Here is a 27,417-nt window from a genome sequence, read left to right on the forward strand (position 1 = left end):
CAATTAAAGTAATTTTAAGTTAACGAATATTTGAATGAAATTGAACCGAGATTTGGAATGCAGTTTACCAGAAAGGTAATTAAATGATTTCATTAAATTTCAAACGCTTTAGCGAATATTCCTAAACCAATCAATAGAAAACATTCCTTTAAAATGTTGCTCTTACGTCACGAGACACGACTTTATTAGTAGACTTTGTGATATTTTTTCGAACTTTGAACTTCCAACCGTGTATGTTATAAATCGAAATTGTACTGATAATTAAAATTATTCTATTATAAATTTATATAATAAATAATCATTAAATAAATTACACAAAAAAACAGATTTAATTAATATTAACTTTTGTAACGAAAATTATTTGGGTATTGTACTTAATTAAATATAAGCTCGTTTGACGTTACCTAAGAATGCATTTAGGTTAGCAATATGAGAGTCGAAAACAATTTGTCCTTAAATCTGGGTACCGATATAACTCGTAGGTTTACACAAGAGGCTTTGAAATTTTCAACATAGTGTCTGAACACGACGTAGACAAGATACTAGAATTTTGCTATCAAGCGATGTATTTCCGGTGTAGTTTTGGTGTAAACCTTAATTAGTTGGTATTGTTGCAACAGCTGCTGTAGTTTTCATCTAAATGACCCCCACTGACCTCACTCGAACTTGTAGTTGCTTCGCGTGCTCAACTACATACTAGTTTGAAAAATATATTCAATATTTCATTATAGACAACCGTTTACCTGTGCCTGAGAAAGAAAGTATACTGAAGGGAAAATCCAGCTTGGAGAGAAAGGACTTAAACGTAGGATCGCTTTATACGATGAAGATGGGACAATGTTCAAGGAGGAATTAGATACAAATGACGTTGTAAACGGAAATCTGAAGTTAAATGATGTTTTGTATGATAATATCAAGATAATTTTAGAAGAAGATGAAACAGATCCAACGAGTGATTCACAAGCATGGGATACTCAATGTTCGTCGCAGAAGTCAGCCCATGATGTCCAAAATAAACTCTTAATTTCAAAGAAAAATGAGTTCGCCCAATCGAAAAGGAAATTGACTGATGTTGCTCTTTCAACCGAAATTGTTTACGATCCAAGAAATACTGGTTCATCAATGTCCTCAACCGCAGAAGGCAATGTCCAGCCTGCGGCCCTCAGCAAGCGGGGGAATCAATTACCTGAAAAAGATCGACTTCTCGAACAAATGTCTGAAGTCGATCAACAGAAATTGAAAAACTTCCAAACATGAAAATTACAAACAAAAGACTAAGACACTTGCAAAGAAACCAAACGGAAATTATTAAGCTGCTGCGTGAGATCAAAGATTTGAAGAAGAACCAATTCAAACGTCAGATTGAATCGAACAACAACGTCGTAAAGGCGATAAATGCCTTATCGAAATCAATAACTAGTGCCAGAAATTACTCTAGCCAAAAGTCTGCTGATGGATTGTCAATACCACCAATGACAGAAACCTTACTTGAGGAATTATGTTTGGAGAAATTAGCTAATATTCCGCCGGCCGACCAAAGTATGGTCGGCAGATGCCAGACAATTTCCAACGATCGAAAGGAATTTGCTAAGAGTCTTTTCTTGGAGCTTTTTACGGAAGATGAAATGCGAGGGAAAAACTGCTCGGGAAAATCATTGGTAAATAAAGATATTAAAAGATTAGACCCGGAAAGAATTAGCAAATTTAAAGAGCTTTCTTTCATCATGTATCCTGTAGAAAACGGTGTTCACGAACAGAGCCAAAAGGAGAAAGCTTGGCAGCAATGCGTGAAAGTTATTGACCGCAGGGTCAGATATTCGTATCAGAAGCAAAGTAAAACCAACACTTCAAGGGCCGCTGGTTCGGCATTTGTACTTACAAAATAATACTGTACGCATTATTTACACACTTTCTCCAAATCGTTTATATATTGCAACAGCATTTTGGGCTATAAAATACAAATATCTATTCTGAAACGATTTTTTTAAAACCTTAAACATGCAAGTTGCCTGTGTTACTGTATAGTTTACAGTAGTTAATACATAATTTTATATTTTATTATTTTTCATTTGTAACAAACAATTACATAAATAAGTGAAAATTATTAAATAAGTTCAAAAGTTTATTATTGATAATTATTAATTAGATTTTCAACTTATCATCTTTGCAAATGACCTATTTATTAGCCACTATTAGCCTGGCAGTTTTTACATTTATTTTAGGGGTGTGCAAGATATTGCGTTACACCAAATAAATTGATCAAATAGTAAATCTAATTCGATTTGTCGATACGAATGTACCTTGGAAATGTTTTCCTGATCAAATATTCGTATATTCGTCCTCTGATCAAATATTCGAATATTCGTTTTCTGATAAAATATTCGAATATTCGTTTTCCCCATCAAATTATAATCGAATATTCGTTTTACAGATCAAATATTCGAATATTCGTTTTACAGATGAAATATTCGGATATTCTTTTTCCCCATCAAATATTCGAATATCCGTTTTCCTGATCAAATATTCAAATATTAGAATAGTGTGTTAAACTGGTCGAATAAACGCGGAGGGTTTTACTCGATTTTTAAGATAGTGACGATTTTCTGGTAAATCGGGGGCGGGAATTTTGAATTTAGCCTATTTTCTGTTGAATACCTAAAGGTTCACACTGGTGTTTATTAATTCATTTTAAAAATGTCAATTGCGTAAATTTCAAAGTGATCAATAAATTTTTCGTGTTGATTATTATTTTTAAGCTGAGCATATTTTTAGTAAAATACTCCTTAACAATCATCAAAACGACGTTTATGTACGTCAACGTGGTAATCTCAACATTACCTGTTCTATACTTACCCTGGACTCGCCAAACGAAATGTTTTTAGGTATGCCTCACTTGTAGTACTAAAATAAATTATTTGAGCTGTTCTTATCTATGTTAATTAATTAATTAATTATTACTTCGGCATATAACGCAATCGATGGTATTTTCCCAAATTATTTAACGCGCGAGGGTATATTGAGAAACAGGCCAAATTCTAAATTCCCGCCGACGATTCACCGGAAATTCGTGCTACTATCGTTCCGCCAAATTTCTCAATTTTCTTAAGTCGTTTATCATGTAGAGGTAAGAATATTATTTATAATAAGGGAAAATGTAAATATTGAACAATTCTGCGTCACGTTTTTGCAAACCAATGAGAAACCAGGCCAATTTGATTGTGTTAGATTGGGTAAACCCCAAAATATAAATAAATATATAAATTAATTTTTGATAGAGGATTACAGTAATGTTGCATAATAATTTTTTTAATAGTTGAGGCGATCCAAGGCTTGAATCCTGATTTGGCTATCACTAAAGAACTAAATGAAAATGGTATCGTTATTCATTGTTTTGCTAAATATTGAATGTCTAAGACTAATAACGTTATTTTATTTTTCGAATGCTAAGACCTTCATGAAAATGCAGATTTGTGTCGCCTATCAACTCCTGCCAAACATGACATGAAGCGAGTAGTAAAAGAAAATGGTATGCAGACATGTAGTTTCTTATTCTAAGAAATATTTTAAACTTTGAAGTACCATATTAGCGTTTGAATTAATATTGTTCCACGCTCGAGTCTATTGAAACAGGGTTGCCGCAGTATATAGCGAAACTGGAAAAGTTCGGGAATTACAAAATCGGTCAAAAATTTGGGAAAGGTCAGGGACTTATAAAACTAGTGAAAACGTCAGGGAAAGTCAGATACTTAAATTTTTCTTGCACATTTTCCTGAAATATATCTTTAAAATTTCCCAATTTTGGTTTAAAATAATTCAGGGAAATGGTCAGTGGAAACCTGGAAAAATCCGGGGATTTGAATATGGAAAATCTGTGGTAACCCTGTTAAAATTAGATTAAATTTTAAATAATTTTGTTGGGTGCAGCCCGTGTACCGCGCCATCTTCAATGGTTTTATTTCTTCGGAATGGGTAAGTGTCTCTCTTTTGGCGTTTCACCTTCCAAAAACCCGTCTCTTATTTCGCCTGGTGGAAAGAATCTTTGAAACTGGAAATTTCCAGAATCTGATTAGTGATGATGGCACGAGGTACGGAAGGGAGAAGCTGCTATATTTTCACGGTATTTTAAAACACTGGTGTGACCTTTTAATAACGCTAAAATATTTGTACAGAAACTACTAAAAAGATATCTCGTTTCAAATAGTATCTGCCTTTGAAAACCTCTTGAAGTGGCGTATCTCAAAAAACTTTTCCAGACCATGGAATAAGATTAACGTTAATAGTTAGTGTAAGGAGCTGTTGGCTCGCGTGGCTGGCAGGGCTTGCCACCACCCTCCTACGCATTGTAACCCGGCCACCTGAATTAAAAGGCTTTAAAAGTCGCTCGATGACTTAGGCCTAGGGTGCTGCCTTGGGTATTAGCCTAGCTGATTATTATTATTATTATTCTAAGGGGACTTAAATCGGAAAGCTTACTGAGGTACGCCAGCCGCTTTGAAGCGCCTCAAGAATTCTGGTCAACTTTCACTACGAAAGGCTTAGGCGATATTATGTGCGATAAAGTTCGGTTAGGCTTAGTTCATTAAATGTTTTAAGTTTAGAAATGAAATGGATTCCAGTGAATTTGATTAAAAACCTAACCCATATGCGGCTTACTGTTTTTTTTACTTAACACAATGATTAATTACCATTACTTAAATTCGTATGTGGTATTTAAAAGAAATTTAAGTTTCAGTTAACCATAATTTTTATGATTATTTGACAGGTGGGATTAACCTTTATTAAATGGATCTTTAAATGTTAAACCATTGGGCGTATTGTTTTTTAGAAATAATCAATACTATCAATAAATAGCTAAATTTGTATAAAAAATGTTCAAGAGGGAAAATGTAATAGCAAAAGTAAATAACATAAAAAATATGTAAGTAGGGCAGTAGGTGGGGGAAAGTGAATCTGAAGGATTACAGACCGTGCGTGCGAGAAAACTAGGTGCTTAGGTTAGGCTTAGTTCATTAATTTTTAAAGTTTAGAAATAAAACGGATTCCAGTTTCTATTTTTATTTAACACAATGGTTAATTACCATTACTTTAACTTTTAAAGAACCAATTTCAAAAATGAAAGGTCTAAAACTTACTAAGCCTATTCATTTAACCGACAACAGCGGCGCCATTTAGTTAAAATTGAACGTGAACTCTCCAGCTACTCTACGAAACTACGGCGGAAATCGACTTCAGCGACGCCAAGTTTGTCCACATGGAACTAAAATTAACCGTGATTTTCCTATTCCCAGTATTAACGCGTGCCTTTTAAAGCATGAACAGTGAGTCCCCTTAGATTATTGGTCCATGTCTAGACATGACTTTTAAGATAGGTTTAATGGCAAAGCAGAGATTTTAACAACACCCTCGCATACTTTGCAGTGAAAGTTCGTCTGCTTTCCTTTTTTCGTAGCACTCATTCGCTCAGATGACCGCCATTTATATTTAGGTTTTGTGATTAAAAAGCAAACGATCTTATGCTACGAAGTATGTGCGTGTGGTACCAGAGGCTAATGCATGCATACTTCCATATTCTTAGGCATCTAAATGCAGCCTTGGTAATACGCTTCATTGAAGAACCTAAAATTATTACTTCCTTTAATTTTTGTAGTTTCCCAAGTCGTCAACAATGTGAGCAAATGTCTTGAGTCATCTTCAGTAATGGCAGATTCGAAGCTCGGGCCAAATATTAAAAGCGTAGTGAAATTACATCGATTGGGTAAGCGATGAGTTAAAGGTTTTGCAATGGCGTATCCAGGATTTAATTTCGGGTCGGGTTTAAACTGTGCCCAACTTTTTTCGCCCTGAAAGTTACTTACGTTTTTCAAGCCCCCTTTAGACTTAAAAGAGGTGTGTCGATTATTAGCTTGTGCCACTGCGTGAAAACTTGAAGCTAAATTATTTTTTAAATTATCTCCCCAATGGCTAAAGGGGCTCTCTAATAGTAAGTCTAGGGAGCTGTTGACCTACCACCCTCCTATAACGCGGAAATAGGCCTTTTAATAAAGTAACATGGACCTTCTGGTTTTGATGTTGCTGCTGCGTCGTAGGTGTTTCTACAAAAAGCCCGGGACATAAGGGAAAATTCGACGAAGCTCGCTGTTTTAAGCATAAACGGAACTTCTCCGTATTTCGTGACGAATTAGCTACGCGCAGCAAGCGTAGCTTATTTTAAATACTGGCATTAAAAATCGCTATATGACTAGAGTCTAAGTTGGTGCCTAGGGTATTAGCCTAACTGATTATTTTTTATTATTTTATTTTTAACGTTGTCAAAGTAAACGCAAGCCCTCCATAAATTCGCCCTTGAAACGTTATCAAAGTTGAAATCGAACACTTTTTGAAGGCAATATAATATAATTTTTCGTTTTATCTTATTTTGTAGGAAAAGATGTTGGCCACGTATACCACACATCGATAAGAGACGGAACTCTACCATCGAAAAGTTCGTTCAAAACAGAACATTCGACTAAATCTGAACTTTCCACAGATGGAAATTTCTCGATTAGTGTAGAGAATTCATCAGAAGCGAAAAATTCTTCGATATCACAGCATTCTAAATTGTGGCCTTTATTTACGAAATTAGGCCATACCTCGCAATCTGGACATCCTTCTAAATCTAGGCCTTTGTCTACTATATCTGGTCCCTCCTCAAAATCAGAACGCTCATTTACAAAGTCATCCCATTCCTCTAATTCAGGACACTCATCTACTAAGTCATCTTCATCTATTAATTCTGGCTCTTTATCTTCTAATTCGGGCCGTTCCTCTAAATCGGTGCCTTTATCTACTAAATCTAGTCATTCCACTAGATCGAAACATTCTTCTAATGCCAAGAATTCGGATGAAACGGAACGTTTATCCAATTTGAATGTTTCGTCTGAAAAAGAATGTTCTTCCTCAGCATCGTCCAGTGCCTTGTCATCGTTTATGTGTGTATTTTGTGATACATTTTTCAATGAAGATGCTTTCGCGACGCACTATAAAAATAAACACCCAGACGATGTCCCATTTCAATGTAGCCGTTGCTCTTACGGTGCGTTGGGGCGGTCGGAATTTCTGTTGCACTTCGATACGCACACCGAGAAAAGCGATTCGAGTAGGAAAGCGTTGAAGGAAAATACGGTACCATTAATGGACAAGGAGGAACTCGACGAATATTTCCGGTGCTCTGAATGTGACTTATTCTTCACCGAAGTAGAGTTTATATCTCATCGCCAACAAAAACATGAGGACAACGAGCCATTTAAATGCAGCGGCTGCTCCTTTCAAGCGGCCAAAAGGTTGGACTTCGTGGAACACTTTAAAACCCATGGTGACAAACTACACGAAGTAAACGTTGCAAATGGACAATTGGTCCAAGATCCTGATAGTCCCAAAGACAATTCCACCGGAAATAAATCTAGTGACGTAGAGGATCCAGATGACCCAGGTAATTTTGAAACGGTTGAGGTACATGCAATCGACAAGGAGAAAGCAAAGTTGTTGAAAGCACAATGTGAAATAACTGGTCATTCGAGTAATATCAAACTTCGCCAACCTAATTCCGCCGATAAAGAGATGGACAGAAAGCATTCGTCTAACAGAAAGAAGGTTTCAGCCGCGAGCGATGATCAAAGTAAAACAAAGCTTGGCGAAGTAGAATTTGAGATAACGGCAACCCATTCTACTAATGCTCCAGCTAGTCAAAGGTCATCCACAAGTAGTTTTTCGAAAAAGGAAGAGATTATTACGAAGTCGGACATTTTGGGATGTCATACACCACAGGAAGTGGAAGAAAACGAATCCAAGAGAACTACTGCTCATTTTAGTGAAGCTGCTGCTAGTCCCACTCCAGAGACTAGTACGAAATGCGAAAGTTTGAATTTCGTGGAAGAAGGCGAAAAGATGAAATTAATGATTGTGGAAGTTAAATCCATTGAAAGCTTTTCTCCTTTAAAGACTGTTAAGATCAGCGAAACCATTTCCACAAGTAGTGACACTAATTCAAAGTTAACGACTAAACAATTAGATCCCTTGGAAGCTGTTGACAACGAAATACAATTACAGATAGTGGACAATAATTTGCATCCCATTTTACGTGAAACTAACGAAATTCATTCCACAACTGATGCAACGAATTTGAACGACTTTATGACCTTGCAAGAGGTGAGTGTTCAAGAACCTTTTGAAAATCGCGTAGACGAACTTTCTCTAATGAACATTGTAAGTAGTGGTCATTTGAGTAAAGCACAGACAATATTTGTGACAGGGTTGGCACAATTTTGCCATGGGTGGAAAACCGCGTTTTTTACCAGGAAATAACCGGGTGGAAAAAATACTTTTTTTTTCACTTTTTTGTTGTTTTTCTCTTGAAAAACGTATTTCCATAGTTTTTACCATATCTAGTGGCTGAATTCAATAAAAACTAAATAATAAAAGCAGTTATATTCTTATATTCACTCTTACTCTGGCTTTTCTTAATATCTCCTATTTGCAATGACCAAATTAAGCCTGAAAAGGGTTTTTTCCGGTTTTTTTTTTCAGTTTTTACCACAGATCTTTGCTTGCATTTTTCTGTTAATCTCAAAAATATGTATTGTGGTCAGTGTTTCCAGGTGGAAAATGGTATGGAAAATAGTGTAAATTTTCGGCCTGGGCAATATTGAGTTTACTGGACAATGTAGCAAATAGGGGACATAATATTTTTGAGGGAAAATATAAAAAAAAACACACACTTTGCATTCTAGCTTGCAAATATTTGATAATTTATTTTTCTACTCTTAAATAAATATGTGAACGTGCACTCTTCCTTTATTGGCCACTATAGACCACTCGTAGCCACTGTCTGCGATATTGTCCAAAATCTATGAGGAATTTCGGCAAAGGTCAGGGAATTTGAATATGCTTACAAAAATTAGGGAATTAAATTTTCGTTGCAAATGGAAAACGTTTATTAAAATATAGATTCAAAAGTTTTCACATATAATAAGTCAGGAAAAATCTCTACATATGGTCAAGGAAAACCTAGAAATGTCATTTAATTTAAATCTGAAAAACTTGCAACCCTGTTTTGGGCCAGTAGCCACGACCTTTATGAGAAAAGTGGTCTTAAGGTCATTACCTCTTCTTGTACACTGTTTGCAGATTTTCGTTAATATGAATCCACTTTTTATAGGAGAAAACCGAGGCTGGTCAATCGGGCGAAACCTTAGACAAACCAAAGTCAGCGTTATCTTCGGAAGGTGCTTATGGCGACATCACTGCTGGCCTAGACTCGTCCGACGACTCGGATCCCGACGAACCAAGGCTGGTCATAGACGAGGTACCGGATGACCGAAAGGATGGAAACATGAGAAATAACGACGATGTAACTGACCTGCCTTTTGAAAATATTGACGATCCTAGAGAGCTAGTCCAACAGAAACGTCCTGCTGATAAGAAGAGAAAAAGTATCAGTAACACTTCAAAGGTATTAATTTCCTTTTAGTGTTTTTGAACGCTAATAATTTAAATTTTGGCGATATGGTAAAGGCACACAATTATCGTTTAAATCTATGTAATTGCCAGTGATCGTCTTTAAAAATGTATTGGTCGGATCTGACACTTGATTCATTAAGACCCACAAATCAGCGGCGGCAATCGGGAAAAAAATTCCTGTGCCCATTATTTTTCATCCAAAAATTAATGTACTTAAAAGAAAATGTACAAGTCTAAATATTTCATACTATTTTTTTAAATGTTTTTCTAATATCTCACCCGTCAATAATTTCATCAATTTCAAAATTTAAGTCTTATGTCTTCAGAAAAATCACCAAGTACATGGCTAGATCATTAAGCCTTTCTTGGCCACATACATTACGAAGTTAATTTGGAATAACTAACATAATTTAAGATAATGGGGTAAGACAGTGAACACGAAGAGGCGATTTTCTGTTTGGACGAATTTCATCTGAATGTTACTTGCATCTTCAATATCAAAATAACTTCTGTAAATAGAATGAATTTGGACCAAAATAGAATTGATAGTGGAAGTGGGATTGAATATTTTACCCTAATTGCTATTTATCGTTAATTATATTTCGGGAAGGGTATTTTAGCCCCCAAAATTATCTTTACTGTCTGTGGTCCGACTCTTGCCTTTCCACGTTGGAACCTACGGCATTATGCAAAATACGGCTGCATGCACCTTTCCTGGGATAATTTCTGCTAGCTTAGTAGGACTATCTCCTATTGTATTAATTTTACTAAACTTCTACGTAAACTTATGGAAAACTCCCATTGTAATATACCAGAGTGTAGCTTTTACTGAGTATGAAATGAGGATTGTTAACTAATTTAGTACTTCACCTGATTGAACCAATGTCCAAAATAACTGGAATTTAGGAACCTCCAGTTTCAATCCTATTCTGTTTCGATCAAATCGGAATAAAGTTGAATTTTATACATTGTAATTGGATCAAATATGAATGAGACAATTTAGATATCAAATTTAAATTCAGAATTTTTTTATTTTAACGTTTTATATATCTTCTTCTTGACAATTTTATTAATGATTCAAGAACAACGGCAATCTAAACTTAAGTTTAAATTAATCTTAAAGAAATTTAATTACAAATTAAAATGTAAATTTAATTTGATGGCACGTAATTCACGTTGCTATAGAACCCGCTTTTGTGTATTTCATAAATACATTGAAGTATAATAGGTAATAGTTAGTGTAGGTAGCTGTTGGCTCGATCGCGTGGCATGCAGGGCTTGCCACCACCCTCCTACGCATTATAACCCGGCCACCTGAATTAATGGCTTCAAAAGTCGCTTGATGAATTGGGTATTAGCATAGCTGATTATTATGATTATTATTATTATTAATCACTTTATTTCAATCACTATTTAAATCGGGCAACCATGGGCACGAACCTTTGATTGAATAATCTCCACATTTATTCGATCTTTTAAAATCTCTATTTTGAAAATCAAGGTTCCGGATGTCTCTTCGTCTAACGTGAAGCAGAAAAACCTGCTCGAAGACAACGTGTCCAACATGGAAAATTTATTGAAGAAAGTCGACGCTGTGCTGTCTGGGAAGGAGGCGCCTCCGCACGAAGCTTCCCAGCGCCGTTATCAGGCCATCGGAGAGAAGTTTCAAAAGGAATTCAGGAAGAAGGTTCCTAATACTCAGTTGGGTTTCGTATGTCGGCATTGCGACATTGAATTCCTCACGAAAAACCGGCTGTTATCACACATGCGGTTCCACCAACCAAACCACCAGCAGCGACAAGAGTCTGTGAATCCACCGACGGTATGATTTATTTGCTATTCCATACACTTCGATCAGGATCGGTTTCCTGAGATGACGAAAAGGCCTTTCCATAAAATAAGCTACGCTGGCTGAACCTATTTTCATGTAGCTCATTCGTCACGAAATACGTAGAAGTTCAGTTCAGGGTATACTTAAAAACGGGTGCCTCTTCCAATTTACTCTTATACGCAGGTATGTTCGTAGTAAAACGTCATCGATACGTCACCCGTGACGCAGCAGGAACATTAAAACAAGAAGGCCAAATTTACTTATAGAAAGGCCTATAATAATAATCAGCTAGGCTAGTACCCAAGGGACCACCTTAGGCCTAAGTCATTATAGTCATCAAGCGACTTTTAAAGCCATTATCCCAGGTGTCCGGGCTACAATGCGTAGGAGGGTGGTGGCAAGCCCTGCATGCCACTCGCGCCAACAGCTCCCTACACTCACTATTACCGTTAACCTCGTCAAGTTTTTATGGAAGGGAAAACCTAAGACCTCGGGGGAAAACCCCTTAAACCAGTGAGGAGAGCTTGCAAACTCAACGCAGAAGGAGTAATTCCGAGTTTTCACCCAGAGCCACCAGCTGGGATTGAACCCGGCTCCTCTTGCGGCGAGGCGAAAGTGCTAACCACTCCGCCACCCCACCTATTGCACCCCTATTGCCACAAGCTTTGTCTGCTCCTGATAATCGTACTGCTGACAGGGTTGGACGTAAGGATATATTTGTTAATAGTCAGCCTGACTAGTGAGCCTCCTATTTTAATTTATTTTAATAGTCACTGACTAGTGGGGGTAAAAAGGGGGGTATAAAACAAGAAGGACCGCCAACATTTTGCTTTATCCTACAGAATTGAAATAGGAGTTACTTATCACTTGAGTTAAAACTTTTCTAATTCGAACCAACTTTCTAACACTTACGGTTCTCACGTTAGTTTTTGGATGACCTTGAAGAAATGGTTCAAGGTCATTGAAATTTTTAAACTAAGGACCCTCCATCCTGATGAGAATATACAGGGTCTTTTTTTTTGCTCGGAAAAGTGTTTTTTTTTTCAAAAACTATTTATAGTACCGATTTCAAATTTGGAAGGTCAATTCTCTATACCGGGGGACATCAGTTTGAGAAATTTGAGCGTTTTCGGTAATGTTTTTCACCAATTTTGAAAAATTATTTTTCGACCACTAGGTGCGAGATAAAAAATTTCTATTATAAAGTTGTAGGCCGTCATCGAAAACCCTTAAAAATTGTTCACTCGACGAAAAACAACTTATTTATCAGTGAAAATTCGAGCTTGAAAAATTTACAAGTTGGTGGAGCCAAATTACGATTGTTTGAAACGATAATTGAAAAGGGAACAAGTCTAATACAAACGTAGTAGAGTTTTCACACTTGACAAAATGTACACGTTTGGTTTTTAAATGCAGATATTTTATTCACATAAATTTTTACAAAACATTTTCAATAATATCACCATTGGCTGCAACACAGGTTTGTGCGCGGACAATTAAGTTCTCAAACGCTTTCTCTACCATTTCTGGTGTGACGTCTCGGCAAGCACTGATTATTCGTCTAATGAGTTCCTCCCTAGTTTCAATGGGCGTGGCGTATACCTTTGCTTTAACGAATCCCCAGAGAAAATAATCCAGCGGTGTTAGGTCAGGTGACCTTGCTGGCCAATGCACTGGACCATTTCTCCCTATCCACCTTTCAGGAAACTCGTTGTTGAGGTGCTCAGTTACTTGCCGGGAAAAATGCGGAGGGGCGCCATCTTGCTGAAACCACAACTGACGTCTTTCAGCCAATGGAAGGTCGTCGATTGCGTCACTCAGTTCGTTCTGTAGAAAATGTAAATACCTTTGGCCGTTGAGGTTCGTCGGCAGGAAAAAGGGACCAATCAAACGGTTTCCAACAAGTCCAACCCAAACATTGACCCGTTCAAATTGAACCTGGTGATGATATTCAAAACCCCAATGTGGGTTGATGTCAGACCAAAGATGGCTGTTTTGATGATTAAAGGGCCCATCTCTAGAAAATGACGCTTCGTCGGAGAACAAAACATGGCGCAAAAATTGTCTATCTTCTTGGACAGCATTTAGTAACCAGTTGCTAAATTCATAACGTCTTTGATGGTCTCCGTCAATTAGTCCTTGGTGGAGCGTAGCTCTGTATGGGTGATAGCGATTCTTACGAAGAATTTTCCACACACGATTTGCAGAACAACCCTAATCAGCAGCGGCGTTAGCGCAACTGTGACGAGGATATGCCACAAAGTACGCGAGTACATTGTTCTCGAAGTCTAAATCCGGTTGACCCAATCCGCGAAACCTAGGTTGCAAGTTACCAAATTGATTGAAATCGTGAATTGCTCGTCTTACTGTATTTACAGATGGTGCTCCATTTGGATGTCTTTCTGCGAAGATTTCAGTCACTCTTCTAAGGTTTTGCGCTGCTTCTCCATAGTAAATGGCAACTATCTCGGTACGCTCAGCTACTGAATAACGAGGCATTGTTCGAAATATTATCAAACACTGATAATAATCTCCCAAAGTTTTCCTTTAAATACCCAATGCATGTTTAGGATTGACCTATAGCCTCGTGTTTTTTAAATCCGGTCGTTTTTTTAACCAAAGTTTCAACTGGATTAGGTAATTCGGTTTCAATTATCGTTTCAAACAATCGTAATTTGGCTTCACCAACTTGTACATTTTTCAAGCTCGAATTTTCACTGATAAATAAATTGTTTTTCGTCGAGTGAACAATTTTTAAGGGTTTTCGATGACGGCCTACAACTTTATAATAGAAATTTTTTATCTCGCACCTAGTGGTCGAAAAATAATTTTTCAAAATTGGTGAAAAACATTACCGAAAACGCTCAAATTTCTCAAACTGATGTCCCCCGGTATAGAGAATTGACCTTCCAAATTTGAAATCGGTACTATAAATAGTTTTTGAAAAAAAACACTTTTCCGAGCAAAAAATAAGACCCTGTATAGCAAGTTTCAGTACTCTAACACGAGTATATTTAGAGTTATCAGCTCCCGAACCTCACTTTCGACACGTTATCAACTTAAATATCGACCTTCTTGTTTTTCATCTAGGATTTCTTGGCTTCCTATTGGTCAAATTCGATCAGGTCAAAGCTATTTGTACTTAAAAAGTCACCTGGAACAGTTTTCTAATTGGAACCAACTTTCTAACACCTACGGTTCTCGAGTTAGTTTTTGGTCGACCTTGAAGACATATGGTTCAAGGTCATCGACATTTTCGCAGTAGGTCTTCCCCTACATCTTGTATACGACTTGGAAATTTCAAAATCGTACCTAAAACAGCTTTTGAGATATTCGCCCTGGTTAATTTTTTAGTGGACACCCTGTATATCGACTACAAATTTCTTATTTTTACTATAAATTTATTTAGCTTATCTTTAGTCAGCCCAATGTTGTTGTACCAGTGATATTTTCCACTGCTGAATCTGACAAACAAGGTGCATAAAAAACCGATAGTGCACTAACCTATCGATGAAAGATACAGTAACTGCTTCCAATTTATTGGAAAATTATTAATAGAATTTGGTTTCTAAGGAAATAAATCTATGAGCAACGTGACTTATAAAGTTATTGTATACTGCTAAGTTGGAAAAAAATTCGGTCGAAATTACGTCAGCTATTAAGCTTAGTCGAGTTATTCGCAAAAATAATATTAAAATTATCGTACGCTCAAGGCAACCTATTTTGATTATGGTGAGGCACAAAAGTGCATATTAAATTTTTCGGCATATATGATAAATATCGTATGTCGGGCAACTGTGTCTAGTAGAGTTAGTTAAAATCAGTGACGTAACTGAGATTAACAACACAAATGAGTTTTAAAAAAGAAATCGACAAAGCGACTAAAAATTCACCGATTACAAAAATTTCCTTTCAAAACAGTTGGTTCATTTTCCTAAGATTTGACACCTTTATTTTTGCAATGAAGGGAACGAGCAATGCTGAATGGGACACTCTGACAGACTCCAAAGACAACGTATCCAACTCGCTAGATCAAGCCAACAAGAAGTCACCTCCAAAGAAGGGTCATTTTCCGTGTCGCAAGTGTGGACTTGAATGCTTCACGAGAAAGCGTCTGCGTTGCCATTACGCAACGCATCGAAAGAACCGCGTGAAGCGCCATGACCAGGACACTCAGGTATCATCGGGTTTTCCACAATTGCGGATAAGAGATCCCCAGATAGACCCCAATAACGTCAAGCGACTACCCTGAATGACGTCACACAAGCGAAGAATTGCAAACCGGAATCGCAGTGCTTGTTTTACGCAATTTTGTACCGTTGGTTGGGGTTAGGTTAGGTTAGTTTAAAGGGCCTAGAAACGAAAATTATTCTGCTAACACGCGCTATGACTTATTTTTAACATAACTAACGAATATAAATCAGTATGTCAATTTGTACAAATTATCACCGAACTGATTTTCAGAGGTTAACGGTAATAGTTAGTGTTGGGAGCTGTTGGCTCGACTGGAATGAAGGGCTTGCCACCACCCTCCTACGTATTGTAACACGGCCACCTGAATTAATGGTGGTGCCTTGGGTATTAGCCTAACTAGCTGATTATTCAAGGTTTAGTTCAGCAGAGAACCCCTAGTTTCTACATATGTTCAATGTGAAATATGCTACTGCCAAGGACTATAAATGGTATTCAGATCGGTTGCAAGCTCAAGGCAGAGCTGGGCGAGAGAGTCAGTGTCGAAAGAAGGTTCTGTAATAAATTTAGCATTAAAACAATACTAAGTGTCATTCATAATGTTATTTATGCCAACGCCGATTATCTCTGATTCGCTGTTGAAAGGTCCTCAAGCTTGTTGAAATGCAGGTTATAAACATAACATGTTATTAGTATTAATATTACCCCATGTTTCTGCTAAACTTGGTGCTAGAAATCAGAAACTCGTTGTTGCGCCATAAATATGGAACTCTTTTAAATTAGGTTTTAGATATGAGGACATCGCCTAAACCATTGGCCATTGGCCATTGAAGACTGTCCCTTCTCAATTTGCGTAGTGGCAAATGTTCATCGGATTTTCGCGCCCGAAAATTTAATAAAAATATAGTTATATTTTATTTATTTAAATGACCATTGTGCACGCGCTCTAAATAATACGTACTAACTACTGAGTGGTTACCGTAATTACCCAAATTACGTAACCAGTGAACGATTTCAGATATTACAAAATTATTATAACAATTACGGTAATCATTTCAGGCAGAGTGTACAGGAATTTTAAAATGGTTTTTAAGGGCGCCGGGGTCAGCTAGGCTAGGCTAATACCCAAGGCACCATCCCAGGCCCAGGTGGGGTGGCGGAGTGGCTTTCGCCTCGCAGCAAGAGGAGCTCGGTTCGATCCCAGCTTGTGGCACTGGGTGAAAACTTAGAGTTACTCCTTCCGCGTTGTGTTTGTAAGTTCTTTCCCCACTGTTTAATGGGGTTTTTCCCCCAGTTCTTCGTTTTCCATTTCTATATAAACCTGTTGAGGTTAATGGTAATAGTAAGTGTGGAGAGCTGTTGGGTTCCGTGACATGTAGGGCTTGCCACCACCCTCCTTCGCATTGTAACCCGGCCACCTGAATTAATGGCATTAAAAGTCGCTGGATGGCTTTGGCTTAAGGTGGTACCTTGGGTATTAGCTTAGCTGATTGGTTGAAGTACATCTTCGAGTTCATTTGTGGGGCCCCAGGATCCCAAGCAGGACCATTTTTCTTGTTTAAATTCGTAAAGGTTTCAAATTGGGCTCTCTTCTATAAATTCTATGCTATAAAGAATTCCGATACACCAACTCGGACCACGTGAATAATTGTGTTTCTTTCTGATAACGGTTCATTCTAATCCGTTTTTCTTGATATTCTAGGAGAGTGCTGAAACAATGGATCATTCTAAAAATGACGGTTCCACGTCGAGAGATAATGGCCTGAACCACGTAACAATTAAAAAGGAAATTACTTCGGATAATGATGGTATGTTGACGACTGAACTCTGTCCAATAGACCTTTCTATAAAATAATCCACGCTTGCTGAACTTGTTTTTAAGCAGCTCATTGGTCAGGTAGAAATTTAGTTTATGCTTAAAATCAGGGTGCTTCGTCGAATTTACCCTTATTTCCGGGACTTTTCGTAGTAAAACGTCATTGACACGTCACCCGTGACGTGGCAAAAACATTAAAACAAGAAGGCATATTCCACGGCTTCCACCGTAATATTAAAAGTAATTTGTACTTTTCACGATTAATATAAATAGTTAGTCTAAAATAGGTACAAAAAATTTAAAAATTCGAACCAACCTCTTATAATTAAGTTATAAGAGGAACGAAAGTCAGATAGTAAGTAAGCACCAAACGAAAGGGTATTCACTAAATATTAATAATTTACTTCCTTAAATACAAATAACGGATCTCCATTGCGAAAAAACATTTAATTTTGTTGCTAATATTTCGAATAACCAACTTTTTTATTATCCCCTGTAGCACATAGGAGTCGGGCCGACGTCGGCCAAAGCCCTCAAATGGCTTGGTCGGCCGACTTTCGTATTTACAGTCGAAATGTTCTAGGGGAGTTAAGGTCGAACGACTAAAAATTTACCAGTTTCCTACTACACAGTCGGCCCTATTTCAAAACGTGACTCCATACCGACTATAAATGTGAGGGTTAACCGACTCCGAAATGTCGTCGGGCCGACTGCTTAAAATTTCGTGATTCCGACTCAAAACTGACTATAATAATGATGAAATATCATATAATTCAGGAATTACAAATAAAACAGAACAGTGAATTTTCAAAAGGGGGCGGTTTTATTTCTAGTTGACGTATCATACACATACAAGTATATATTTCCAACGATTACTTGGAAAAATAAATTGATAGAGACAATGACATCTTATTGATAAATTAAAACTTAAAAATGCTGAAGATGATTATCTTCAAAACTAATTTTTTTAACAACTATAAAGTATTAAACTATTAAATACCACATGTATTTATAAACGAATAAAATATAGGAAGATATATTCTTATAAAATATAGGAACACTATCTTATAACATTTAAAATAGGGTCATATAAGTTTATTTTATATTTTGCACTTATTTCTGTGGATTAATTACATCTGTACAGTGCAGTACAGACTACAGAGTCAGACTTGATTTCAGTTTATTAATTTGTTCTGTGGCTTTAAATTTCTCAAAATTGTAAAAGTTTCTAAATTTGTGTGTAATTTTTCCACAGAGCTAATTGAAAAATAAACATAACATTTAAAATATGGTGATAGCAGATAATGTTCCTATAGCTTATCTAACTTTTTTTAACAAGTGGTTTTAAATAGTTTAATACCTTAAAGTTGTTTAAAAAATTTAGTTTTGGAGAAAATCATCTTGATCATTGTCTCTATCAATTTCTTTTTTTCTTGTAATCGCGGGAAATATATACTTGTATGTATATGATACGTGAACTAGAAATAAAACAGCCCTCTGTTAAAAATTCACTGTTCTGTTCTATTTGTAAATCATTAATTATATAACGCGTAATCATTATTATAGTCATTTCTGAGTGGGAAATTCGCAATTGTATGCAGTCAACCCGACGACGTTTCGAAGTCGGTTAACCATCACATTTATAATCGGTATATAGTAACGTTTGGAAATTGGGTCGACTGTGGCCCAACGTTGTTTTGGAATAGGAAACAGGTACATTTTTAGTCGGCATGGAGTTGACCTTTCAAGGTCGGCCGACCCTAGTCTCCGAATGACATTTCGACTGTAAAACCGAAGGTCGGCCCTCCTAGCCATTTGAGGGCTTTGGTCGACGTCGGCCTAACTCCAATGTGCTATAGGGGAAATAGTTAACATTGTAGGCCTATACCAAATGATATTTTTATTGTCCGGAAGTATTCTAAAAAGTCAAATGTTAAACTGCCCTTGAACAGATCAAAATATTTTGAAGCCGTTGGTGCTTTTGCTCAGATTTATTGAAAATATGTTACCTTAATGATTATACAGGGTGTCCACTAAAAATGATCCAGGGCGAATATCTCTAAATGTGTTTTAGGTACGATTTGGAAATTTTCAAGTCGTATACAAGATATAGGGGGAAACCTACTGCGAAAATGTCGATGACCTTGAACCATGTCTTCAAGGTCATCCAGAAACTAACTCGAGAACCGTAAGGGTTAGAAATTTGGTTCCAATTAGACACGTGTTCCACGTGACGTTTTAAGTACAAATAGCCTTGACCTGATCGGATTTGACCAATAGGAAGCCGAGAAATGCTAGATGAAAAACAAGGTCGTTAAGTTCTTAACGTGTCGAAAGTGATGTTCGGGAGCTGATAACTCTAAAGATACTCGTGTTAGAGTACTGACATTTGCTACACATCCTCACCAGGACTGAGGGTCTTTAGTTTAAAAATTTCAATGACCTTGAACCACGTCTTCAAGGTCATCCAAAAACTCACGCGAGAACCGTAAGTGTTAGAAAGTTGATTCCAAATAAAAAGGTGTTCCACGTCACATTGTAGGTCTAATTAGTTTTGATTCGATCGAATTTGACCAATAGGAAGTCGAGGAACTGTTTTTCAAAATCACAAAGGTTGTTAAAATGAAAATTGAAAGAAACCACACATAACTCGAAACCAATTCGTGTTACATCGAAATTTTCTAGACAAACTCATTATGGTGGTTGTCGTGACAACAACATTTAAAAATATTTTCAAATGTCATTTTATTTTACGCTAAAGTTTATTTTTGTAAGTACAAAGTTAGTTGTTTCTTTAGAAATAGTAAAGTTATGTATACTATTCGAGAAAAGGGCGAAATGGTTCGGCTAATTTATGAAAATGGGAGAAATGCGCACTTACACTTACGGTTCTCGCGTTAGTTTTTGGATGACCTTGAAGACATGGTTCAAGGTCATTGAAATTTCTAAACTAAAGACCCTCAATCCTGATGAGGATGTGTAGCAAATTGCAGTACTCTAACACGAGTATCTTTAGAGTTATCAGCTCCCGAAACTCGCTTTCGACACGTTATCAACTTAACCACCTTCTTGTTTTTCATCTAGCATTTCTCGGCTTCCTATTGGTTAAATCCGATCAGGTCAAGGCTAGTTGTACCTAAAAAGTCACGTGGAACACGTGTCTAATTGGAACCAAATTTCTAACCCTTATGGTTCTCGAGTTAGTTTTTGGATGACCTTGAAGACATGGTTCAAGGTCATCGACATTTTCGCAGTAGGTTTCCCTCTATATCTTGTATACGACTTGAAAATTTCCAAATCGTACCTAAAACACATTTTGAGATATTCGCCCTGGTTCATTTTATAGTGGACACCCTGTATCGCTAGTTTAGGGTGACTTAGAGACCTGCTGGGGGCCCGGAAATTATATGTAGTGTCTGATTTTTCTCATAAGCCTACTATCAAGAAATTGTTCATTCTGTGTCAATAAACCTTTGATACTTTCACTTTTTGAATAATAATTTTTGATTTTAGAAAATGACGAACTTACACCTGGGAATGTTGCAATAACGCCAAATCCTCAAAAGGTCGGACATCCTAACAGTCCTCACTTGAGACAGGGTGATGAGAGCTGTATGGAGTGCGGTGTGACCTTCCATCAGCGCGATGACCTCATTTCGCATTACCAAAGCATTCACGGCGGTAACACGTTGTTTGGCTCACTGAAACCAATCAAACAACAGAACGCCACATTTAAACTGCAGGTTCAACAGTCTGAGTTAAATTCTGTGCGTACCATGCCATGGAAGCAGCCGAATTTACCCGCAAACCTTTTTATGGCCAGCCAGAAAACATTTTCCTGCTCGCATTGTGTCCTACAATTTCAACTTGAAAGTGATTTAAATTTTCACCTTCGGTTCGTTCACAAACACGATGTGGCTAATAGCTCTCAGACGATGAACCGTTCGGAGAAAGCCCACGGATACCAGACTAAACCCCGATACGAGACCAGACGCACTTACGGCTTAGCGCAACGACAGGTGGAAGTGGATGGAGACGTAAAATGCCCCACTTGTGGTTACCAAGCGAATGACATATTGGACTACGCGGCCCACTTGCAAATGCACGACCAAGAACTCAAAGACAAGAGCTTTTTCTGCAACGAAAGGTTCCTCGGTGACTATGAAAGAAGAAAACACATGGCAGTTCATTATACTAAGAGCCTCAGTTCAGCGCAAATGGACTCTACCGAGGGCTTTCCTTCAGTTACTCACGCAAATTCTGGCTCGTCCCTTCCGGTATGTTTTTTTAACTGCTATATTTCAGAGGAGTCCGACGTTTGTACAAATCCTGTACACTCTACAACAAAATAATTTTAGATAAATCTTGAAATTAATTTGAAATTCCCTAAATCTCGGCGGAAATTAGTTCAAAAATCTCGAAATAAGCATAAAATGATTTAAAAAAAACCGAAATCAACACGAAAATCATATTATAAAATCATTTGAGATTCAAAGTCCCATACGCAAAATTTGCGAATGATGGACCCCTCACCAAAATCGTTTCAGATAATATTTGGTATGAATTTTCTTCTTACTTAAATAATTCTGAATTTGTTAGGTGGTGTATTCAAATAACTGAACTATTTAACTAATAAAACTCTGTGTTTAACGCATATCTTTCCAAATCGAACCAAAGTCAAATTTCCGCATCTTAAAGTCGTGTTTCTTGTACGAACACTTTTTAAAAGAAGTCAAACTAAGGCAGTTAAGCGGCCCTATAATTCTTGTAAATTCTATAATTAAATACCCATCCTATATTTCCCTGATATTTCTTGAAATATCCAAAAAAGTCCTATAAGTTTGAGTGAGTATATTTCTGAAATACCAATTTGATTATCGGCATAATCCGTGTAGTTAAATGTTAATTTCGAGGGGCTGACGATTATCCTTTAATCGGTGTACAAGCCCGTAGCTTTGACTGCACTAAAGTGATTACGTAATCGATTACAGATTTAGCACTACCAAAGGCTGTAATTGGTGTACAAAATTTAAGGAAGTAGTTCATTTCTTAGTATTTTGAAGTGTTAATGCGTATATTAATATCAAATTTGGCCTTTAAAAATCCTACATTTGAGAAATGTATATTTATTGGCCTATATATTAAAATTTCGTCTCACGTGTAATCGTACAAACCCAAAAATGTCATCCCATTTTTCATATAAGGAATTAAAATTTTTGTCGGGGCTCTCTACCAACTACTTAAAAACTTTACCGTTCAGCACGTAGAAATTTTTTATTATGAGTCCAACGAAGATTTAACGTTACTTGTATTTATGCAACGTTTCCCCAATAGTATGTCTGTATGAATACCTCGTTGCCACCTGACGTTCCACGCCTGGATGAAGGGAATGACGTAAACAATGTTCCTAATGAGGCTGGTATGTCGCTTTAGAATTTATACATTGTGTCTACTTTATTTGAATATAGAATTAGACACCATTCAGCCCTTCATTTGTTACTTAGGCTATTCTGGTTTCGTTTCAGCTTCCTCAGCGCCGGCAGCCAATTCCCAAACTAGCAACGGAAATAGCAAAAAGCAGGTGAAAAGAGGAAGGCCGAAGAAAACAATCCTCGGTACCAAAAGCCGAACCCTCCTGAAGATGTGGTCCTTACCGAATAGCTTCGGGGGCGTCTTCTTTTGCGAAGAGTGCGTCGTGTACTTCTCCACCGCTCTGGCTTACATCACCCATCAGGTATCCGTACACGGCATTACCAACCCTTTCAAATGCAACATCTGCGAATATAGCACGGACACGATAGACAAGCTTCGTTGTCACACTTATCGTGGTCACACTTACTGCTGCGACCTCTGCCAGAAGAAATTTAAATCCAAATACCATTTTCGATTGCACCGAGACACGAATCATCCGGACGACAATATTTGTCCTTGCTCGATGTGTCAGGACAGTTTCGTCAGCCCAGAAATTCTACGTATTCACACTCGAATGGTACACGGCATCAGCCACGAGGCTTCAAGTACTTCTGGCGCCTTGCCATATCAATGCAGGCTCTGCGCCACGAGTTTTTCCAAAATCAAAGACTGGCTTGACCACGAAAGTACGTGCAAAGAGTTGCTGGTGAATTCCGGACTGTTTTTGGGTGATATGTACCCGTGTCGCGTTTGTAGTCAAAGGTTTTCCGGTATTAACGCTTGGCTGGCTCACGCGGATATATGCAAACCATCCATTCTCTCGGTGGCTGAAGAGTTGGCCATCACTGAGACGATTGAAAGTGTCGTAGCTAGTACTTGTGACGATGAGGAAGCCAGTACGACAGTACCGGTTGTCGAAAGATCTGATGATCAAAGGGAATCTACGGTCCATCATCAAGTTAGGTGTATGACCGATTTGGGCAATCAATTGTTAGGAAATAACCAATTGGAACCTCCGTCTCTAACAAATGACTTTTTCGAAAATGATGACAGCAGGAACCATGTCACGTTGCCTAGTTTAGGTAAGTGAGGAACTTGTTAGTGTAATATCTCAGGAAATGGAAAGCATGTCGAAGGGTTTCCAGTTTCTAGATTAAAAGCAATGATTTAAATCTGATCTTTTAATTTAATTAACTTCTATATTTAAGCGGTTCCCAATTTCTTTTTGCTATGGAACCCTTAATTATCCACTAATTTTTTGTTACTTATCTTAAAAGACTCTTGACACAAATAAAGATGGCTGCGCTGCGAATTCATGGAACCCCAGGGCTACGCGGAACACCTTTTGGCAACCGCTGCTTTATATTATTGATTTTTAAATATGTTATGATTATTTTTGTCAGTCTAATATAACGTGGTTTGTACAATTAGTATAATATAATAATCTTAAATTAAAGTAAACTGATGGGGTTACTTTTTACTAATCTCCCGTCTATCGCCTTTAATAAGCTTTGAGGCAAGGGCGTATTTAAAGGGGCAGTAGGGGCTTAGGATAGATCGAAGGGGGTACCAAAACTTAAGTGGCGTATAGGTCTAAAAGACGGCGTACAGTTCAAACCGAAATGAAATCGTTGATACGCCCTGGCTTTTAGGATTAGGTCACCCAGACAATACAACATCGTGAAGAGCTGAGAAGTTCCAGCAATTTAATGTAAAAATTTAGTCGCCGAATGCAGAAAAACTACTCGTTCGATACGATTTCTATACCCACCACTGGATTTCTGATATTTCAAACTCCGGTTTGATTTATTGACCCAATCCTAGTGAATTTAGAAATTAAGTTAACTATTTCGGCACCCGTTTGAAGTTGCCTGTTAGCTTTTGAAAAAGCAATAGAACGTTCCATAAAATGTTTGTTACGATAAGAGTGGGAAGGAAAACGGTTTGTGCAAGGATGATTTAGATCAACGTTATATATATTACTCCTTCTTTTTACCCTCGCTCGGTATGTCGTCTGTTACCTAGTGTATTTACAAAACACGGTGGATTAGAATTAATCCCAAGTGATATAATTAAATTTGTTATATCAAATGTTTTAAGTATAAAAGTATTTCGTTTACTTAACTAATCATAAAAGGAGAGGATTTAAAATAACGAAAAATTTAGTATGGTTTCGATGAGGGTTAACAGTTTATTGTGAACTAAGGCTTAACATTTCGTTGACAGCCACAGTAGTGTTTCACGTAAAGATTGTTGTTTATTATAAAATACTAGCTAATAAATATCTAAGAACTAACAATACTTTCACAGAGTTATTGCGATAATAATTTATATCATTAGTATCGAAAATAAATTAAAATCAGCTTGAACTCCAAAGTCACTAAGCCTAACCGGAACTCCGTGTAAAATGTTTGGGGAAATCTTACCGGAAAATGCAAGAAGTACAGCCAACTTTTTGTTTAGTTTTAGCGAAATTGGTGGTGGATGATGTAGAAAGAAAGTGAATGCACGTAGAAATATTTTATGGAAAGGCTTTTATTTGGGGCAAGATGACGGGGTAGAAAACGTAACTTGGAAAGAAAAGCGAATGCTACCGTTGCAATTAGCTGCGGAAATTGGCATAGCCGTAGTAGTTCGATCCCAGCTGGTGGCACTAGATGAAATTAAGATTTCACATTAGTACTCTTAGAAATAACAATATTTTAAATTATTATTTTAATTGCACTAATAACATCACGATCACCAGTAGCATAGATCCTTTTTAGCCTCACCTCCGGAGAGGAGAGATACGGTTTTTCACAATGGCAGGAATTCATACCTCCACTTGGAATGCTTATCCTGCCGTATCGCGTGTGGTAAGATCACTCTGACGGCTTTGGCCCCGCCTCTCACATAGTTGTTTGTTAAGTTAACATAGTGACGTCCAAAAAACCGTCAGCCACATTGAGACGAAAATCTGCCGCGATAAGCATTCCAAGTAGAAGTATAGATTCCTGTCAGTTGGTGATTTTGTCGGTGGTGAAGAGGATGATCCCGGTGATGAATGCTCCGCTGCTCTAGCTCAACAACCATTTCTTATCAATGGCCTGTGGTTACGATTTAATTGATGCGCCATTTGATCGGTATTAGTTTCATCTATCTAATTATACCAGTGTCAAGCCTTTGTTCATAATCAAAGATTTTTTCGTGGCCCGATTTTGGAAATCTGACGTTAACGTCCACGGTTCCTGATATATTTATATCGATCGCTATATCCTTTGGGGACCCTTACGTTACTTTGGACCCTTTACTTTTCCGCAAATGCTGAGGGCACAATTACGAAAATTTTTAGTTACGATATTTTTAAACTAACGTAACGCAATGTGATGGTTCTATTTGCAAATTCAGAACCGCCAGAAAACGACACAATCGAGTTCCCGAAATAAGGAAACTGGTAGAATTTCGTTGCGTTTAAAGACCCTGGATAAGGAAATATTTTTGCTGTCATATTCCTAGTAACATAACTTGCATAATCATATAAATATATTGCATATGTTAATCAGGAAGCTCGTGCTTGTTTATTTGTTAGGAAAGACAAACTAAATAAAGGGCAGAGGGGAGGCTGCTATTATGGACTGTGCCATCTGGTTTTAGTCAAAAGTTTTGTCTCTAGTTAGTTAAATTAAAAATGTGCCTTATTAGTAAATGTTTTGAAAACATTTTCGTTTCAGAGAGCCAACCGGTGGAAAATCCCGACGACCCTCAGGACCAGGGCAAACCCATCAAATGCGGCCTCTGCGACTTCGGGACCGACACCAAACACAAACTGAAGAGACACCTCAATGTGTGCCACAGCAAGATGGAACGATATGAGTGCGACCGATGTTTGCTAGTATTTGCTTCCAGGCGCTATCTGAGACATCACAAACAGCTGCACAAAGATTCGGATTCTCCCCTAGATAATGCGTTTTCATGCTGGGTATGCGTACTCGATTTCTCGGATGCGGCTTCCCTACGAGGACACAAAACCCAAAAACCTCACAAGAAGAAAATCACCACGCCCACCAAGTGTGGATTTTGCAGCAAGTACATCCGTAGGAGGGACTTCCTCCTCCATTTCAACCACTGCACTTCCATGCTCAACCGTTGCGACCATTGTTCGCTGGTCTTTCCCGACTTACTGACGTTCGCCACCCACGAAGAGATGTGCAAAAACATCAGCTTGTCTGTGGTTTATCCGATTACGTCCGAGAGTACCACAGGGTCCCTGGTTACACCAGTTGTATCAGATAGTAGCACTCTGTCCTGGTCTACCCCAATTGCAACCGAAGGTACCACCTTGCCCATTGTTACCCCGATTATAAGCAATTTATTTTCTCTGACGACTTCCACCGCGGTCGCCGAGACGGTTTCGACCGTTGGATCGACGCGGGAAATGCCAGTACGTTTAAAAATAGAACCTGGACTTACGTCTTGTGAGCGGGGTGACTGTCGTACTACCGAATGCTCCATGTCCCAGACTCCGAATGAACTAATTTCGGTACCCCTAGCCATTATAAAAGCTGAAATTGAAGATCCCGTCGCTGAAGTGGAAAACGTAGATGAATCGTCGAGACTCTCCCAAACGAGCTTGTCTCTAAACCTGGATGATCACAACTATTGCATAAGGACGAGTTCGTCGCTGAGGAAAGGT

At 37.7% G+C, this 27,417-nt stretch overlaps 1 protein-coding gene across 1 annotated transcript in view; it reads left to right on the plus strand.

The window, feature by feature from the left end:
* The window catches only part of LOC149963234 (uncharacterized), a 73,065-nt gene that overhangs the window by 15,269 nt on the left and 30,379 nt on the right, over positions 1–27,417 (plus strand). The window contains exons 4-15 of the mRNA XM_090165370.1: positions 3,314–3,373; positions 3,449–3,526; positions 5,648–5,755; positions 6,422–8,184; positions 9,194–9,487; positions 10,997–11,317; positions 15,294–15,503; positions 17,220–17,325; positions 20,847–21,610; positions 22,668–22,752; positions 22,859–23,827; positions 26,456–27,415. Coding sequence (XP_090021496.1) covers positions 3,314–3,373; positions 3,449–3,526; positions 5,648–5,755; positions 6,422–8,184; positions 9,194–9,487; positions 10,997–11,317; positions 15,294–15,503; positions 17,220–17,325; positions 20,847–21,610; positions 22,668–22,752; positions 22,859–23,827; positions 26,456–27,415 — 5,718 coding nt within the window. The remainder of the gene's footprint in view (positions 1–3,313; positions 3,374–3,448; positions 3,527–5,647; positions 5,756–6,421; positions 8,185–9,193; positions 9,488–10,996; positions 11,318–15,293; positions 15,504–17,219; positions 17,326–20,846; positions 21,611–22,667; positions 22,753–22,858; positions 23,828–26,455; positions 27,416–27,417) is intronic.

Source organism: Leiobunum rupestre, chromosome 1 (assembly GCF_980474605.1).
Source record: "Leiobunum rupestre chromosome 1, qqLeiRupe1.1.hap1, whole genome shotgun sequence".
NCBI lineage: Eukaryota > Metazoa > Arthropoda > Arachnida > Opiliones > Sclerosomatidae > Leiobunum > Leiobunum rupestre.